Source organism: Cherax quadricarinatus, chromosome 15 (genome assembly GCF_038502225.1).
Source record: "Cherax quadricarinatus isolate ZL_2023a chromosome 15, ASM3850222v1, whole genome shotgun sequence".
NCBI lineage: Eukaryota > Metazoa > Arthropoda > Malacostraca > Decapoda > Parastacidae > Cherax > Cherax quadricarinatus.
Window position 1 is genome coordinate 14425390 of NC_091306.1, and position 19566 is coordinate 14444955.

The 19566-nt window shown below is 40.2% G+C and overlaps 1 protein-coding gene across 7 annotated transcripts in view; it reads right to left on the minus strand.

Annotated features, from left to right (window-relative positions):
* KrT95D (phosphofurin acidic cluster sorting protein KrT95D) overlaps positions 1-19566 on the minus strand; it is a 280348-nt gene that overhangs the window by 25505 nt on the left and 235277 nt on the right. For 5 of the 7 annotated variants that reach the window (XM_053781217.2, XM_053781218.2, XM_053781220.2 and 2 more), the window contains 3 exons: positions 8637-8778; positions 7345-7489; positions 1653-1864 (listed from right to left, as the gene is read on the minus strand). In XM_053781217.2, the coding sequence (XP_053637192.1) occupies positions 1653-1864; positions 7345-7489; positions 8637-8778 (499 nt within the window). The remainder of the gene's footprint in view (positions 1-1652; positions 1865-7344; positions 7490-8636; positions 8779-19566) is intronic. The other 2 variants (XM_070085171.1, XM_053781222.2) reach the window with 1 other exon arrangement.

The following is a 19566-nucleotide window of genomic DNA, read 5'->3' on the forward strand; positions in this document are numbered from 1 at the left end:
TTGTATTACAAGAGATGAGAATTTAAAATTTCTATTAAATAAATCACCACATGCCATTTTGCTGAATGGTTTGGGTGCCCCTAAAAATCTTCATTAAGACCTGTAATTACTCAAAAAAAACTTTTAAGTTCCCAGAGGGAACAGGCAAGCCAACATAAATAAATGCTCACTTGGTGGGCTTCTCAGACATGATAATAAGAGGTTCTTATCCTAGTGATGAAATTAGTCAAAATGCATTTTCATATTCCTGCCATTCTATGAGTAGTCTTTTGAAACTGTCCTTCATGGACTACAGTAGTAGTACAGATGGACAGTATTACCAGGATCAAGCTGTCTCTGGCTTTTTTGTATTTTCTTCCTCGGTAGTTCCCTCTCGAATTGTTATGATCAATTAAGCAACATTCATTTGAATGAACTGACTGATGTGCTGAGATAGAGCATTATCCTGGGCAAGGACTTTAAAAACTCCATGTAATACAGTGAAACTGAAAAAGAGGCTACATGTTTGTGAATATGACATTGTCCAGGACAACACATGCCCCAGGAAAATTTTTAGGACAAAGTATTTCGACTGTAAAGATAAAGATACTAAAAAACAAGAGGTTCACTACAAATGCCTAATTGACATTACCTATTAATTTCATATACAGTATATCATCAGTACAACGTGAGAATTTTTTTATTGTGAATGATCTGCAAAAAGATCCTGTAATAATTGTTGCTAGTTTCTTTACAAGGGTTGAACAAAGAGCCTTTGCCATTCACTATAAATGAAACTAAATATGGATACAGTATTATTCAAGGATTCCACAGTTAAGGCAGCTGTCAACAAAGAGCCTAATAAGATAGCATATATTACAAAATAATCCTGATGGAGAAAATAAATATTATTATAATCATGGGGGAGTGCTAAACCCGTAGGGATTATATAGTGCCTGTAGGGGGGTAGGGATGGAAGGTATTCAGGCTCAATTCAGGGAACTGGAGCACAGATCCAATTTCCTAGATCAAGAGCCCCTCACCAGCATCAAGGAACCTATCTTGCGGGGTGAAAATAGCTAATCCATCTCTCTTCACTACTATGTTAAGTTTTGCACTCTATAAACTTTATATACACGTAAAATTGCTGTACTAACTCTTCTAACAAAAATGTACCCCAAAGAACACTAAAAGCCTTTACTGAATGTATTTAATTTTTTATTCTCAAGTAAGTGAATTAGTTCCTACCTGTATGCACTTGGACAGCAGGTTAATAAAATTGAAATGATGTTAAAAAAAAGGAGAGAAATGAGGGAAAAAAAAAAAAAAGAGTACTATGTAACCAACAACAAAAATGATAAAAGTTTCAAAATAGATCAGAGATCTTTGAAAAATTATAAAACAATTTAATAAGAAACTCTATTACCCATGCTGCCAAGTACTACTGCATCAGCTGTGTTCTCTATAATACTTAAAACACTTTACAGTTTTATATAATGTGTATAAAATGCACCAAAGAATGTAAATTTCAAAAAAATTTAAATTTGGAATTACCCTCTCTTTCCTTGGACTGATTCTGATTTCCTCCAACCCTCCCACCAGGTGCTATATGACCCTTATGGGTTTAGCACTTCCCACTAAACATAATAATAGTAATAATGTACTGTACTTACAATTTCTGTAATTTATTTACAAGATGGGAGACAGTAGCTTTAACATCAGCCAAGGCCATAGTTGTGATGACACGATGTCCGTGCTCAGTAAGGTGTGCAGCCAGTAGTGCACCATGGGAATCTCCAGTGTTTACAAGGACAACATGGTCAGGAAGTTGTACATCTTCTAGTGGTAGTACTCGTGCCAACTGTTCTAACAATACCTTTCTCGGCTGAAAGATCATCCCAAGCATTTAATTAAATTGCCCTAAACATTTATTTTTTGTAATTTATTAATTTATTAGCCTCCAAATTAATCACAAAACAGTAAAGGATGCATGTTACAGCCAAAGCTTTTATTAACCCTTTGAGGGTTTTGGTCGTACTAGTACGTTTTACGCGTAGGGGTTTTTGACGTACTAGTACTCATAAATTCTAGCGGCCTCAAATCTAGTGGGAGAAAGCTGGTAGGCCTTCATATGAAAGAATGGGTCTATGTGGTCAGTGTGCACAGTCTAAAAAAAATCCTGCAGCACACAGTGCATAATGAGAAAAAAAAAACTTTGATCATTTTTTTTTAATAAATCAGCGACTTTGCAGTGTATTTTCGTATGGTATTTATTGTTGTATTCTAGTTTTCTTGGTCTCATTTTATAGAATGGAAGACATATTACAGAAAATGAGATGATTTTGACTGGTTTTACAATGAAAGGTGCCTTGAAATTGAGCTCAAAGTAGCAGAAATGTTCGATTTTTACCAAACTTCAAAAGTAAACAAATCGTGCCAAGCGTGCAATACACGTCAACTGGTGAATCTAATATTCTTTTACAAGTGCACCAATAATATTTATACCATTTTTTACACTAATGCAGTAGTCTGCATAACAGTAAATCTTATATTTTTTGTGAGAATAAAAATTCAAAGTGGAAAGCAAAAGAATATAAGAGGGGCCTTGAGACGTGACTAATGACTAGAGGAAATATCATTTTAGTGCCAGGAATGTCTTTCTTGTTTATTCTGGACCCTATTCGGAAATTGGCATCTTTTGAAATTTGTGTGAAATTGGCAAAATTGCTAAATTCTGACCACTGTACTGGATAGTTGAATTTCATAAATGGGTGGTTTCTTGCACCCATTCGATAGAAAAAATGGAGTTCTAGCGAAATATTCATGTTTTTTGTCGACTAGTACAGTGAAATTGGCCAAAAATGGGGCTCAAAGTGGGCAAAATCGCCAATGCGTAAACATCGCCGAGACCGCTAACTTTGCGAGAGCATAATTCCGTAAGTTTTCTATCAAATTTCAAATTTTTGGTGTCTTTATGATCGGGAAAAGATTCTCTATCTTTTCATAAGAGAAAATAATTTTTTTTTTTTTAAATTTGGCCGACCCTGAGAACGAGTTTCGGAGAGGGCCTGTCGACCCTCAAAGGGTTAAGACAATGCTGGCCTAATAAAAGTTTGTTTTGTAATTTTTTTTTTCTTCAATACTGTTGGCAGCTCATCACTGACATAACCAGCAAGCCTTATGTATATACATACTCTGTGTGTGTATATATATAATGTATGCATGTATATACTGTGTGCGAGTGCAAGTGCGTGCATGCACACAGGTTGTCCCCCACTGAGGTAGGGTGACTCAAAAGAGAAAACCCAACTTTATAAAGTTTTCTACTTTTTACATTTAGTAATTTATACAGGAGAAGGGATTATTAGTCCCTTGCTCCCGGCACTTTAGTAGCCTCTTATGACACTCATGGCTTACGGAGAGAAATATGTACAGCTTCTCCTCACTTAACGACGTACTCATTTACTGACGACTCGGACTTACAACGAGCTCTCTGACCAGTATGCATACCTAAATAATGTATATTAGAGATGATTTCCTCTATTCTGTTTATTACTATATACAGTAAACTACTGTATAAACATTTAAAAAATACCAGAAATGTTATAAATGATGCAAAGGTGACATTAAAACAATATCAAAGATGGCTGACACAAACCCACTACCATTATAGTATGCTCCTCACTTAGTGATGAATTTGTTTACTGATGTGTCTTAGGAACTGAACTCCATCATTAAGTGAGGAGAGGCTGTATACGGAGAAAATATACATAATTATTTATTTACTAACTTTGAAGCTAAATATTAACCCCTTGAGGGTACAGACCCTGGATCAGAAACATGTCCACAAAGTCCAAGAATATTCTAAAAAAATAATTTTAAATGATAATCTTTTTCTGAAGGTAATGACACCAAAAGTACGAAATTTGATGGAATTACATTTTCTCAAAGTTAGCAGTCTTGGTGATACTGACCCATCTACAATGTTCTCCCTCTTTGAGCCCTGTTTAAGGCAAATTCCACTGTTCCAGTCTACCAGCCTCTTAGCTATTTCTCTAATATGCCTTCTATTCTATCAAATGAGCACAAGAAACTGCCCATTTAACTACTTCAACTACCTAATAAAGTGATCAAAAGTTGGTAAGTTTTTCAATTTCACACAAAATTCAAAAATTGCCAATTTAAAAATAGGGTCTAGAATTAACACTGTAGACATTCCTGGCACTAAAACAACATTTCCTCTGTTCATTAGTTACGTCCCCATATTCGCACAAAAAATAGATTTACTGTTAAGCAGACTACTACATTATTGTAATAATTGTATAAATAATGTCAGCACATTTGTGAATGCATATTAGACTGACCAGTTGGATGTGTATTGGAATATTGGCAAAAATCGAACATTTCTGCTACTGTGAGCTCAACTTCAAGCTACTTCCATTGTGAAACCAATCAAAATCATCATCTCTTTTTCTGTAGTATATCATCCATTTTATCAAATGAGACCACGAAACCAAGAATACAAACATAAAAACCATCCAAAAATACACAGCTAAGTTGCTATTTTAAACCAAATACACAGTCACAGTTTTTCCCATCATGGACTATGTGGGGCAGAATTTTTTTATATGGTGCACAATCACCTAACAGACCCAGTCTCTCATATCTAGGCCTAAATTTACTGCTCACAGCTTATCTGAGTGAGCCGAGCTCATCATGTAGTACAGTCCATACTACGGCATGAACCTTGAGCTCAAAGCCATAGTACTATGAAATTGACGTCAAAAGGGTTAATTATAACTATTCTATGCATAAATTTCAACTGCCAAATAACCTTAATACTATTTTTTTTTTTTTTATTACCACACTGGCCGATTCCCAGCAAGGCAGGGTGGCCCGAAAAAGAAAAACTTTCACCATCATTCACTCCATCACTGTCTTGCCAGAAGGGTGCTTTACACTACAGTTTTTAAACTGCAACATTAACACCCCTCCTTCAGAGTGCAGGCACTGTACTTCCCATCTCCAGGACTCAAGTCCGGCCTGCCGGTTTCCCTGAACCCCTTCATAAATGTTACTTTGCTCACACTCCAACAGCATGTCAAGTATTAAAAACCATTTGTCTCCATTCACTCCTATCAAACACGCTCACGCATGCCTGCTGGAAGTCCAAGCCCCTCGCACACAAAACCTCCTTTACCCCCTCTCTCCAACCTTTCCTAGGCCGACCCCTACCCCGCCTTCCTTCCACTACAGACTGATACACTCTTGAAGTCATTCTGTTTCGCTCCATTCTCTCTACATGTCCGAACCACCTCAACAACCCTTCCTCAGTCCTCTGGACAACAGTTTTGGTAATCCCGCACCTCCTCCTAACTTCCAAACTACGAATTCTCTGCATTATATTCACACCACACATTGCCCTCAGACATGACATCTCCACTGCCTCCAGCCTTCTCCTCGCTGCAACATTCATCACCCATGCTTCACACCCATATAAGAGCGTTGGTAAAACTATACTCTCATACATTCCCCTCTTTGCCTCCAAGGACAAAGTTCTTTGTCTCCACAGACTCCCAAGTGCACCACTCACTCTTTTCCCCTCATCAATTCTATGATTCACCTCATCTTTCATAGACCCATCCGCTGACACGTCCACTCCCAAATATCTGAATACATTCACCTCCTCCATACTCTCTCCCTCCAATCTAATATTCAATCTTTCATCACCTAATCTTTTTGTTATCCTCATAACCTTACTCTTTCCTGTATTCACCTTTAATTTTCTTCTTTTTCACACCCTACCAAATTCATCCACCAATCTCTGCAACTTCTCTTCAGAATCTCCCAAGAGTACAGTGTCATCAGCAAAGAGCAGCTGTGACAACTCCCACTTTGTGTGTGATTCTTTATCTTTTAACTCCACACCTCTTGCCAAGACCCTCGCATTTACTTCTCTTACAACCCCATCTATAAATATATTAAACAACCATGGTGACATCACACATCCTTGTCTAAGGCCTACTTTTACTGGGAAAAAATTTCCCTCTTTCCTACATACTCTAACTTGAGCCTCACTATCCTCGTAAAAACTCTTCACTGCTTTCAGTAACCTACCTCCTACACCATACACTTGCAACATCTGCCACATTGCCCCCCTATCCACCCTGTCATACGCCTTTTCCAAATCCATAAATGCCACAAAGACCTCTTTAGCCTTATCTAAATACTGTTCACTTATATGTTTCACTGTAAACACCTGGTCCACACACCCCCTACCTTTCCTAAAGCCTCCTTGTTCTTCTGCTATCCTATTTTCCGTCTTACTTTTAATTCTTTCAATAATAACTCTACCATACACTTTACCAGGTATACTCAACAGACTTATCCCCCTATAATTTTTGCACTCTCTTTTATCCCCTTTGCCTTTATACAAAGGAACTATGCATGCTCTCTGCCAATCCCTAGGTACCTTACCCTCTTCCATACATTTATTAAATAATTGCACCAACCACTCCAACTTCAATTTTATTTGCACTATTTACATAGCCCAGTGTTGGTATCCTTTTTACCAACATTACTGACATTTCTTTTATTTGAATGTTATTAGAATTACAGTTATCTAAAATTTTGTACATACCATGAACTTAACTATACCATATATTTAAGATTAATTAGTACTTTAATTATTATTACTACCATTTTTTTTTAATGCACCAGCCATTTCCCACAAGGCTGGATGACCCACAAGAAGATAACACATTCACATCATTCATTTAATCGCTATCCTTCCAGAAGTGTGTTGACGTAACAGCTCAGATGACCCTCTGAACTGCAACATTCTCACCCTCCTTTAGAGTGCAGGCACTCTAGCAGAAGTATTAGAAATACAGTGATACCCCGAGTTTTGGCCATAATTCGTTCCAGAAAGCTGTTCAAGTGCCGTTACTGAATGAATTTGTTCCCATAAGGAATAATGTAAATTAGATTAGTCCATTTCAGACCCCCAAAAATACACTTACAAAAGCACTTACAATAATACACTTACATAACTATTCATGTTGGGAGCTGTACGAAACTTGGGGTACCACTGTACAGTATTTTATTTGGTTGAAGCATTGCTGAGATTTCAACCAAATAATTATAAAAGACTCGAAAATATAATACATCTAATTCTCAAATAATTAATCTAATTCTCAAAAATAATCCCCCAGTGTTTATCAAGCTTAAAATCATTATGTCACAATATATATTCTAAATTTAAAAGGAAACTACACAATAACCATTTTTTCCTGCTTCCAGTCAACTAGAATACATGAGAAATACTGATTAAAAACCAACATAAAATAAAAAATTGTAACTCACACTAGAATCCACATTGGCACTGGAGTTTGAGCGCTCAACAACCATCTTCTCTTGACGAGGTGTTGACCCACCAGTCGATGTAATACTTTTTCGTTCTTTTAATGACATATTGCTGCGATCTCTGTTAAACAGCTTATTCTTGTTGCTGTAAAAAGCATTTTATTTGATAAAATTGTTGCCAAAATATTTTAAATAAGTACTGTGCTGTATAAGTCACATAACAATTTGTTAAATGAACTACAGATGTTCTCTAGCTGCATTTTCCTCAGAAACCAAATGGTAGTTAGTATATATTTTCTTTAAATTCAGTTAATGATAATCTCCAAATTACTAAGTGTTCAATGCTTTAAAAATATGAATGACTCACTCGGTGAATCCTGCATAATTTTACTTGAATGACATGTGTGCCATGTTTTTCTTTCAGATATGATAATGTGAATTCATGAGGACAACTATGGGTCCCTTGAAAATAACATACAAGAAAGAGAGCAAATATATGAAAAAAATGCAGAAGTAAAAGAAATAAAGAATGGAGAAAGTAAATGAAAGATAAAGATCGAGAACTAGTCCTCAGTGTGAGAAAATTGTGTAGTTTACAATGTACGTTAGTTCACAAAGTACTTATATAAAAGTGATTATGTACACAGAAAAATCATCAACGACAGGAGGAGGAGGCTGAATAAATACTTTACTTCTCCTATGCCTGTACTTAAATGGGTGTAGTGGGACCAGATCAGAAACAGTTTTTAACTATAAATTTTAACAAATTTACATTCCTTCTCTGCAAATCATGCTGCAATATGTACTATAAACAGATTATAATTCAAGTGTTTCAATGTCTTATGTTATACAGTATACTGTACAACTATTTTCATCATGAAGATAGCTAGTCAAAATAGAGAAAATAATAATGAAATAACAATTTATCTTATATTATTTAAAAACGATTTATAAAAGCCACTACATCACGATAATGATCACAAATAAAGTTCAATATCGCTAAAGAAAATATAATGCGTAGTCTTAAGAGTCAAGAACTACCTTAAAGGCAAATATTTTGTACAATTCCATTCTCTACTACCTACCTTTTATTAAAAAATTCTGAAATATTTAACAAATAATTACAATTCTACACTGAAACTGAACTTACATTGGAAAGCACCAGAATCTACAGCCCTTTCAACAGGAGTTCACCGATCATCTAGGATTGTAGGAGTTTCCACAAATATTCCACTTATCATATACAACTTCAATTGCACAGAATCATGAGTCCTTCATTCAGGAAATCCCACCTTTTATTCTTATCTTCTCTAGGTGGGGAGGAGGCCAAGCACTGGGGATCCGAGTGCTCTTGGTCTGTCCAGTTCTCCATGTGGTCACTGTCTGCTCTTTTACTACTTTCATCGCTTAATCTGTCTGCTCCCACTTTGTCTGCTGAAGTGTCAATTTAATTTTATTGTAAAACTCTGATAAAGAAACTATATTTTAATGCTTGTTTTTGTACATCCAGAAAAACTATGCTATGTTCAGGAGGAGGAATTGAGCTTCATTCAGGGAAGAGACTTTACATTGTGTTCTGTAAATATAAATTAGATATTTAAATTGTGTAATGTGTAATTATTTCTTCATAAGGCATCTGCTGCACCATTAGGAATCAAATGCTATAAAACATAATGATTTAAATACTGTACGTATTAAAAATATCTTTTTGTGTATCTTTTACAGCAAGTACAGTACTAACATTTCATCTACCAAGTACAGTGGAATCTTGGGACTTGAACAGCTACTAGAAAAATTTGGTATTCGAACACTTTGTTCGGTAACAAAAAATCGCTCAGTAGTCGACCGTTTGCTCGGCACTTCACCAAACAAACATGACCTGCCAGAACCTCGCTGTAAACTATTTCGAGTTTCTTCACATTTTTAAGTGTTTTTTATATTATTTATATAAATAAGTCACCATGGGGCCTACGAAGATTAGTGATAAGAGCCAAAAAGAAAATTGGCTGGAAAAAATTTGTTTGGTACTCGAACAGATCGGCATTCGAACAGCCTTCTGGAACAAATTAAGTTCGAGTACCGAGGTTCCACTGTACTACAGAATACAGAAAAAGAATTGCAGTACTGTAAAATATATTTTAGTACATAAGACCATGATTATAATTTTCACCTGAATACAAAAAGAAAAAATGAATTCGATACATAATAGCACAAATGAGCCACTTTCTAATAGCAATATGCTATGTCAATAACTCATTGGCCTTTTTCCCCACTTAGGTAGGGTGACCAACAAAATGATACCTAATCATCTCCTTTAACTACACGTACTTGGCTATTAATTATAGGAATAAGAATATCCAGCACCTTCTACAACACGAACAGTTAATGAAGAATTCTAACCCACTTCTCTATGAATATTACACATGTTAGCGCAAGATGGAAGTCATAAGAATGTTAACAAAAACTACTGCCTGTTTCTACTACAAGTGATTTTGTGATTCTTTTCAAGTGTAACTGTAATAATCTATTAAAGGTGATTCAGAAGCATTGTTCAAAATATTTAAAAATGATTGAGATATCTTGGTCTGGCAAACACAAAAGTAGAAATTCATTCAAGTTGGCATGAAAAGCATACATAAAATATAAATAAAAGTAGAGAATGGACAGTGATAAGCAAGAAATACATTGCTAAGAAAGTGTAACAATACATAATTGTTTACAGTGTATATTAGGTCATGTAATATATAGTAATGAGAGCCTAAATAGAAAGGAGGCAAGGCTAAATTCACTCTCAATATAACCTACCCAACATAATACCTGCAATGAAGCCATATAATAATTATGCAAATGCAATATAAGCATAAATTATATAGATTATTAGATCCATGTCAAACCAAATTCCAAAAAGAAAAATACTTTATCAAATGCTACACACTCTATGCTATACACTTCCAAAGAATCTATCGAAACTACAGCATACATATACTCGCTGAAAAAAATATGTAAAACATCACATCCAAGTAAAATGCTGAACATTTAAATATATACTTTGAACACATGAAAGCATATAAACTACATTCATTTGGGTACATCCAAGAACCATTCCATTCTAGGGTAATATGACTACCTTTAAATATTTTTGGTAGGAAAAACGTCTACTGTATATCATGCACTAAATACAACCCCATGTGACTACTGTAAAAGACATTCATCCATTTTATATTCCATTATAAATTGCATTATTATAGTGTATTATATGGTATTTTCAAGACACTTGGAAATACTGAGGTATATTACAGTATATACAATACAATACTTTTTTAAAACTTTTAAGGTACGTACTACTCTCAGTCAGAATCCCATACTAGTATTTTATCAAAAGAAATATGAATCAAGTTCTATTGAAAATGAACCACAAAGGCAGACACTATGAGAAACTTTACTATCATATATATATTAAGTACTATCATATATATATTAAGAAACATGACAAAGCACGCAGGGAAACTCTCCCAAATTCTAGGAACAGAAAATAAAACTTTCAAGGGGGCATGTGCCTTGATACTGATGAAGAACTTGAGCCAAGGAATTGGAACTACCTTTCCCTTCCTTGGATGAAACTTGACTACCTCCCATTACCCAAGCACTGTACAGTCCAAGTGTAGCACTTCCCCATGAATAAATTAATAACACTAATAATAACAAAAAATATAACCATTTTTGCTGTCAACCAGATACTGATACTAGATCTAATGACTTTTTTCATCCATAAAAACTGACCTAAATAATGCAGCAACACTGTATAACGAAGACTAAAACCAACGTCTATCTTATTATTATGTACTGCAGCACTTTTTTCACCATTTCAATTAGCTCACATTACTTAATGTGTAAATTTACTTAAAAAAAAAAAAAAAAAAAAACAATCATGATGAAATACCATACTGAAAGTGAGAGCAAACACAGATAAGAGTAAGGTAATAAGCATATCAAAACTGGATATCACATTGGAGGGAGGGAGTAGGGAAGAAGAGAATGTGTTCAGATATTTGGAAGTAGACTTGTCAGTGGATGGGTTTATGAAAGATGAATTGAAGGAAAAAAGGTGGGTAGTGCACTGAGGTATCTGTGGAGACAAAAAACATCATCCATGGATGCAAAGCATGGGTTGTAAATGCTGCAGCGAGGAGGAGGAGGCTGGAGGCAGTGGAGATGTCATGTCTAAGGGCAATGTGTGGTGTAAATATGCAGAGAATTCATAGTGTGGACATTAGGAGGAGGTGTGGACTTACTGAAAGTATTATTCAAAGGAAAGAAGAGGGGTTATTGAGGTGGTTTGATCATTTAGAGAAGATGGAGCAATATAGGATGATCTGGAGTGTGTATCAATCAATCAAATATCTATCTGTGTGTGTGTGTGTGTGTGTGTGTGTGTGTGTGTGTGTGTGTGTGTGTGTGTGTGTGTGTGTGTGTGTGTGTGTGTGTGTGTGTGTGTGTGTGTGTGTGTGTGTGTGTGTGTGTGTGTACTCACCTATTTGTACTCACCTATTTGTGGTTGCAGGGGTCGAGTCCTAGCTCCTGGCCCCGCCTCTTCACCGGTTGCTACTAGGCCCTCTCTCTCCCCGCTCCATGAGCTTTATCAAACCTCGTCTTAAAACTGTGTATGGTTCCTGCCTCCACTACGTCATTTTCTAGGCTATTCCACTGCCTTACAACTCTATGACTGAAGAAATACTTCCTACTATCTCTCTGACTCATTTGTGTCTTCAACTTCCAATTGTGGCCTCTTGTTTCTGTGTCCCCTCCCTGGAACATCCTGTCCTTGTCCACCTTGTCTATTCCACGCAGTATTTTATATGTCGTTATCATGTCTCCCCTGACCCTCCTGTCCTCCAGTGTCGTCAGGCCGATTTCCCTTAATCTTTCTTCATAGGACATTCCCCTTAGCTCTGGAACTAACCTTGTTGCAAACCTTTGTACTTTCTCTAGTTTCTTGACATGCTTTATCAAGTGCGGGTTCCAAACAGGTGCTGCATACTCCAGTATGGGCCTGACATACACGGTGTACAGTGTCTTGAATGATTCCTTACTAAGGTATCGGAATGCTGTTCTCAGGTTTGCCAGGCGCCCATATGCTGCAGCAGTTATCTGATTGATGTGTGCTTCCGGAGACATGCTCGGTGTTATACTCACCCCAAGATCTTTCTCCTTGAGTGAGGTTTGCAGTCTTTGGCCACCTAGCCTATACTCTGTCTGTGGTCTTCTGTGCCCTTCCCCTATCTTCATGACTTTGCATTTGGCAGGATTAAATTCGAGAAGCCATTTGCTGGACCAGGTGTCCAGTCTGTCCAGGTCTCTTTGAAGTCCTGCCTGGTCCTCATCAGATTTAATTCTCCTCATTAACTTCACATCATCTGCAAACAGGGACACTTCTGAGTCTAACCCTTCCGTCATGTCGTTCACATATACCAAAAATAGCACTGGTCCTAGGACCGACCCCAGTGGGACCCTGCTCATCACAGGTGCCCACTGTGATACATCATTACGTACCATGACTCGTTGTTGCCTCCCTGTCAGGCATTCTCTGATCCATTGCAGTGCCCTTCCTGTTATATGCGCCTGATGCTCTAGCTTCTGCACTAATCTCTTGTGAGGAACTGTGTCAAAGGCCTTCTTGCAGTCCAAGAAGATGCAATCAACCCACCCTTCTCTCTCTTGTCTTACTTCTGTTATTTTATCATAAAACTCCAGAAGGTTTGTGACACAGGATTTGCCTTCCGTGAATCCGTGCTGGTTGGCATTTATACTCCTGTTCCGTTCCAGGTGCTCCACCACTCTCCTCCTGATAATCTTCTCCATAATTTTGCATACTATACACGTCAATGACACAGGTCTATAGTTTAGTGCCTCTTTTCTGTCTCCTTTTTTGAAAATGGGAACTACATTTGCCGTCTTCCATACCTCAGGTAGTTGCCCAGTTTCCAGGGATGTGTTGAAGATTGTGGTAAGTGGTACGCACAACATATCTGCTCCCTCTCTAAGGACCCACGGAGAGATGTTGTCCGGTCCCATTGCCTTTGAGGTATCGATGTCCCTTAGCAGTTTCTTCACCTCCTCCTCATCTGTATGTATGTCGTCCAACACTTGTTGGTGTATTCCTTGTTGGTGTCCCCATCTGGTCTGTCCCCCCAGAGTCCTTCCTGTCTCTACTGTAAATACTTCCTTAAATCTCGTGTTGAGCTCCTCACATACCTCTTGATCGTTTCTTGTGAGTTCTCCACCTTCTTTCCTCAGCCTTATCACCTGGTCCTTGACTGTTGTCTTCCTCCTAATGTGGCTATACAGCAGTTTCGGGTCAGATTTGCCTTTCGATGCTATGTCGTTTTCATACTGTCGCTGGGCCTCCCTCCTTATCTGCGCATACTCGTTTCTGGCTCTTCTACTAATCTCCTTGTTTTCCTGGGTCCTATGCCTCCTGTACCTTTTCCATTCTCTGTTGCACTTAGTTTTTGCCTCCCTACACCTTCGGGTAAACCAAGGACTCGTTTTGGTCTTCCTATTATTTCTGTTTCCCTTGGGAACAAAACTTTCCTCTGCCTCCTTGCACTTTGTTGCCACATATTTCATCATCTCGTTTACTGATTTTCCTACCATTTCTCTGTCCCACTGAACCTCCTGCAGGAAGTTTCTCATACCTGTGTAGTCCCCCCTTTTATAGTTTGGCCTGTCCCCCTCAGTTCCTGTTACCTTCTCCACTTGTAACTCTACTATATAGTCAAAACTCAGAACCACATGATCGCTAGCTCCAAGGGGCCTCTCGTAAGTGATGTCCTCAATGTCTGAACTGCTCAGGGTGAACACAAGATCCAGTCTTGCTGGCTCATCCTCCCCTCTCTCTCTGGTTGTGTCCCTGACATGTTGATGCATGAGGTTTTCAAGTACCACATCCATGATCTTGGCTCTCCATGTTTCGGGACCCCCATGTGGCTCCAGGTTTTCCCAGTCGATCTCCCTGTGGTTGAAATCGCCCATTACCAGTAACTTTGCTCTGCTCGAGTGAGCTCTTCTTGCCACCTCAGCCAGTGTGTCCACCATCACCCTGTTGTTTTCTTCGTACTCCTCTCTTGGCCTCCTGCAGTTCTGTGGTGGGTTATACATCACTCCAATGACTACTTTATGTTCTCCGGACTGAATTGTACCTACAATGTAGTCTCTTTCTCCAATCATGTCCATGCCTTCCATTTCCTCAAATCCCCATTGGTGTTTTATGAGCAGTGCAACCCCTCCTCCCCCTCTACTCCTTCTATCTTTCCTCAGGATCTGATATCCTGTTGGGAAGATTGTGTCTGTTATTGTCTCAGTGAGTTTTGTTTCTGTGACTGCTATGATGTCTGGGGATTTTTCACTGATTCTTTCATTCCACTCCTCATGTTTATTCGTTATTCCATCCGCGTTTGTGTACCAAACCTTTAGTTTCTTTTCTATCATTGTGGTCCTGCAAGTATATTGGGGTTGGGGGAGCGAGAGCCTTGGTGGGGGCCTATATGGGGCTGTGGTGTAGGTGGGGTTTGTGTTGATGGGGGTGGGGTCAGAATGCCCATAAGGGACAGCTGTTGGGGTGAGGTTTGTGATATGGGGGTTGGTGGCAGAGGGAACAGTGAGTGGGTTGTAGTATAGGTTGCTCAGTTGCGTTGGGAATGTCGCGGGTGGAGTCTTTTGGTGGGAGATTCTGTGGGGTGTGTTTGCCCTTCCTCCTGTGTCTGGGTCCTGCTCATTTTCATTGCTTCTCGTTCCTCCTTGCGTCTCTGTACTCTCTCTTTCAGTGTGGTCCTTTCTTCTTGTGTTCTGTCGCGGTCGAGGTATACTCTCTGGTACCCCTCTTTGTCCCTCAGTCTTGCTTTCTCTTGCAGAATCCTGGTTCGAACTGATTCTTCCTTGAAAGTTACTCTGACAGGCCGTATCCTTCCACTCGCAAACCACCCAATTCTCTGAAAATTTGTCACCTGGGTCATATTGCCCTCCCCTATTGTTTTCATGATGCCTTCAATCATTTTTTTCTCCTCCTGTTTTATTTCTTCAAAGTTGGCCCCCTTGGCTTCTTGGAGCCCGTACACAAAAACTGACCTCGCCCTTTCCTCCTCCCACTGAGTCTCCATCTGCTTCCTCTGAGGCATTTTATTTCCTTCCATTGACATGTTCTTGCCTTCAGTCCCTGTCATATCTGAAACTTCTATTCTCAGTGAACTGTCTTTCCTGACCAGCTGTCCCTTGCTACTGCAGTTGGCTGTTAGAATCTCTGCATATAACAAACCTTCATTGTCTTCAGACCTGTCGCTTGATCTTAGTGTGCTCATCGTCTTTTCCCTGGCCCCACGTGGGTCTGATAGGGCCTTCGTGTACGGCATGTCTCCGTTGTTGCTTACCATCCCCTTGTCTGCGTCTGACTTTGAATTTCCTTCATTGTCTTCGGACCTGTCGTTTGATCTCAGTGTGCTCATCGTCTTTTCCCTGGCCCCACGTGGGTCTGATAGGGCCTTCGTGTACGGCATGTCTCCGTTGTTGCTTACCATCCCCTTGTCTGCGCCTGACTTTGAATTTCCTGATGTCACATCTGAATTGTCATTTGTCTCTCTAATCTGTTTCAGGCTTTGCAGTTTCTCTTCTAAGCACTGTATCCTAGCTTCTGCTGCTAAGACCTGTACTTCCCACTTCCTGCACTCTTCAGCTATCCGCTCCTCCATTTTCTTGCCAAGCTCTACTATCTTCCTTCCCCACTCTTCCTCCCTTTTTTGGAGCTCTAACTCCCAGTCTTTCCTCCCTGGTTCGTCTACCAGATCTCTGGTTTTCCGTCCTGTGTGTGTGTGTGTGTGTGTGTGTGTGTGTGTGTGTGTGTGTGTGTACTCACCTAGTTGTACTCACCTAGTTGAGGTTGCGGGGGTCGAGTCCGAGCTCCTGGCCCCGCCTCTTCACTGATCGCTACTAGGTCACTCTCCCTGAGCCGTGAGCTTTATCATACCTCTGCTTAAAGCTATGTATGGATCCTGCCTCCACTACATCGCTTCCCAAACTATTCCACTTACTGACTACTCTGTGGCTGAAGAAATACTTCCTAACATCCCTGTGATTCATCTGTGTCTTCAGCTTCCAACTGTGTCCCCTTGTTACTGTGTCCAATCTCTGGAACATCCTGTCTTTGTCCACCTTGTCAATTCCTCTTAGTATTTTGTATGTCGTTATCATGTCCCCCCTATCTCTCCTGTCCTCCAGTGTTGTCAGGTTGATTTCCCTTAACCTCTCCTCGTAGGACATACCTCTTAGCTCTGGGACTAGTCTTGTTGCAAACCTTTGCACTTTCTCTAGTTTCTTCACGTGCTTGGCTAGGTGTGGGTTCCAAACTGGTGCCGCATACTCCAATATGGGCCTAACGTACACGGTGTACAGGGTCCTGAATGATTCCTTATTAAGATGTCGGAATGCTGTTCTGAGGTTTGCTAGGCGCCCATATGCTGCAGCAGTTATTTGGTTGATGTGCGCTTCAGGAGATGTGCCTGGTGTTATACTCACCCCAAGATCTTTTTCCTTGAGTGAGGTTTGTAGTCTCTGACCCCCTTGACTGTACTCCGTCTGCGGCCTTCTTTGCCCTTCCCCAATCTTCATGACTTTGCACTTGGTGGGATTGAACTCCAGGAGCCAATTGCTGGACCAGGTCTGCAGCCTGTCCAGATCCCTTTGTAGTTCTGCCTGGTCTTCGATCGAGTGAATTCTTCTCATCAACTTCACGTCGTCTGCAAACAGGGACACCTCAGAGTCTATTCCTTCCGTCATGTCGTTCACAAATACCAGAAACAGCACTGGTCCTAGGACTGACCCCTGCGGGACCCCGCTGGTCACAGGTGCCCACTCTGACACCTCGCCACGTACCATGACTCGCTGCTGTCTTCCTGACAAGTATTCCCTGATCCATTGTAGTGCCTTCCCTGTTATCCCTGCTTGGTCCTCCAGTTTTTGCACCAATCTCTTGTGTGGAACTGTGTCAAACGCCTTCTTGCAGTCCAAGAAAATGCAATCCACCCACCCCTCTCTCTCTTGTCTTACTGCTGTCACCATGTCATAGAACTCCAGTAGGTTTGTAGGTTGAGACGTTCAGTGCAACCCGGCTGCCGGGAAGAACCATAACCCTGCTGGGAGCGGTGTTGATGCGCGGAGAATCCATGATCCGAAGAGCCCCCCTCCCGCAGTCTTTGATGAAAAAAGAAGGAAAATGCAACTCAGTGAATGTTTGGTGAATGTATGCACACTCCTCGCCAAGAAACCCAGGACCACAAATTCGGCATGCTCCCAGGAGTGTGAGTGTGTGTGTGTGTGTGTGTGTGTGTGTGTGTGTGTGTGTGTGTGTGTGTGTGTGTGTGTGTGTGTGTGTGTGTGTGTGTGTGTGTGTGTGTGTGTGTGTGTGTGTGTGTGTGTGTGTGTGTGTGTGTGTGTGTGTGTGTGTGTGTGTGTGTGTGTGTGTGTGTGCGCGCGCCATGGTCAGCCGGATTCGAACTAATGTTTGGAAGGCAGCACAGTTCCCAACATGATGCCCCAGACCACTCAGCCACATATGCGTCCAAATGCTTGGTAGGCTAACTGGTGTGCCCGGCACTAGGAAGAAACATGACTTGTAACGAGGCTACCTAGCATTATGAGGAATCTGTGGCTGAGTGGTCCAAGGCATCATGTAGGGAACCACGCCACCCACCAAATGTGGGTTCGAATCCTGTTGGCCCCAATCTTTCTCTGTATATACCTGCGCTTGTTTCCGTGTGGTGCATTGATATAGTATCGCTCGTGTGGGTCAGAACATGCAGGAGAATGAAATAGCTGGAAACCATGCCTAAGACTCACTCATGTGCTAGGCGTTAGGAAGAAATATGGCTTGTAACCAGGCTACCTAGCTGACCTCTCTCTATACGCACTGCACAATAATGTGTGTGTGTGTGTGTGTGTGTGTACTCACCTAGTTGAGGTTGCGGGGGTCGAGTCCGAGCTCCTGTGTGTGTGTGTGTGTGTGTGTAAACACAGTGGACCCTCCCTTTTTGTTGGCCTCTGTTTTCGTGAATTTCAGTTATTGCTGACTTTTTTTCGTAAAAATATTGGCTCAGTTTTCACTACTTTTCTCCATTCCCACACATGCATTCTGAGGCAGTGTTGCTTTATATCTCGGTGAGTAAACATTATCCTACGAGGTCATATTAGCATTTCGTAATAATTCGTTGTTTTTTGCACTTATTTATTCAGTGTGACCGCTAAATAAGCCAACATGGGCCCAAAGAAAGCTGCTAGTGCAAGCCCTTTGCTAAAGAATGTGAAAAACATGATAGAATTAAAGACAGAAATTACTGGAAAATATGAAAGTGGCTTACGTGTGGCTGACATCACGAGTATGTATGCCAAGCCTGCATTAACCATCAGTTCCATTGTGGTGAAGAAAAAAAGAAATCAAGGAAGCTGATTTTGCGAAAGGGGTAAAAGTGATAACAAAACAGAGGTCACAAACACTTGAGGATGTGAATGCCGTCCTCTGGGAACGTACTTGCGTGGAAACCCTCCTCTTTTCTGCAATTTTGCAAGGTCCTGATGAGGTGTTGATTGCAACACAAAAGGCCTGGAGCTATCATTCTACTCCCCCCGTGGTTGTTTCACATATTTTTTTTTTTTTAACGAGTTGGCCATCTCCCACCGAGGCAGGGTGACCCAAAACGAAAGAAAATCCCCAAAAAGAAAATACTTTCATCATCATTCAACACTTTCACCTCACTCACACATAATCACTGTTTTTGCAGAGGTGCTCAGAACACAACAGTTTAGAAGCATATACCTATAAAGATACATAACATATCCCTCTAAACTGCCAATATCCTGAACCCCTCCTTTAGAGTGCAGACATTGTACATCCCATTTCCAGGACTCAAGTCTGGCTATATAAAAATAACCGGTTTCCCCGAGTCTCATCACTAAATATTACCCTGCTCACACTCCAACAGATCGTCAGGTCCCAAATACCATTCGTCTCCATTCACTCCTATCTAACACGCGAACACACACGCTTGCTGGAAGTCCAAGCCCCTCACCCACAAAACCTCCTTTACCCCTCCCTCCAACCTTTTCGAGGACGACCCCTACCCCGCCTTCCTTCCCCTACAGATTTATACGCTCTCCATGTCATTCTACTTTGATCCACTC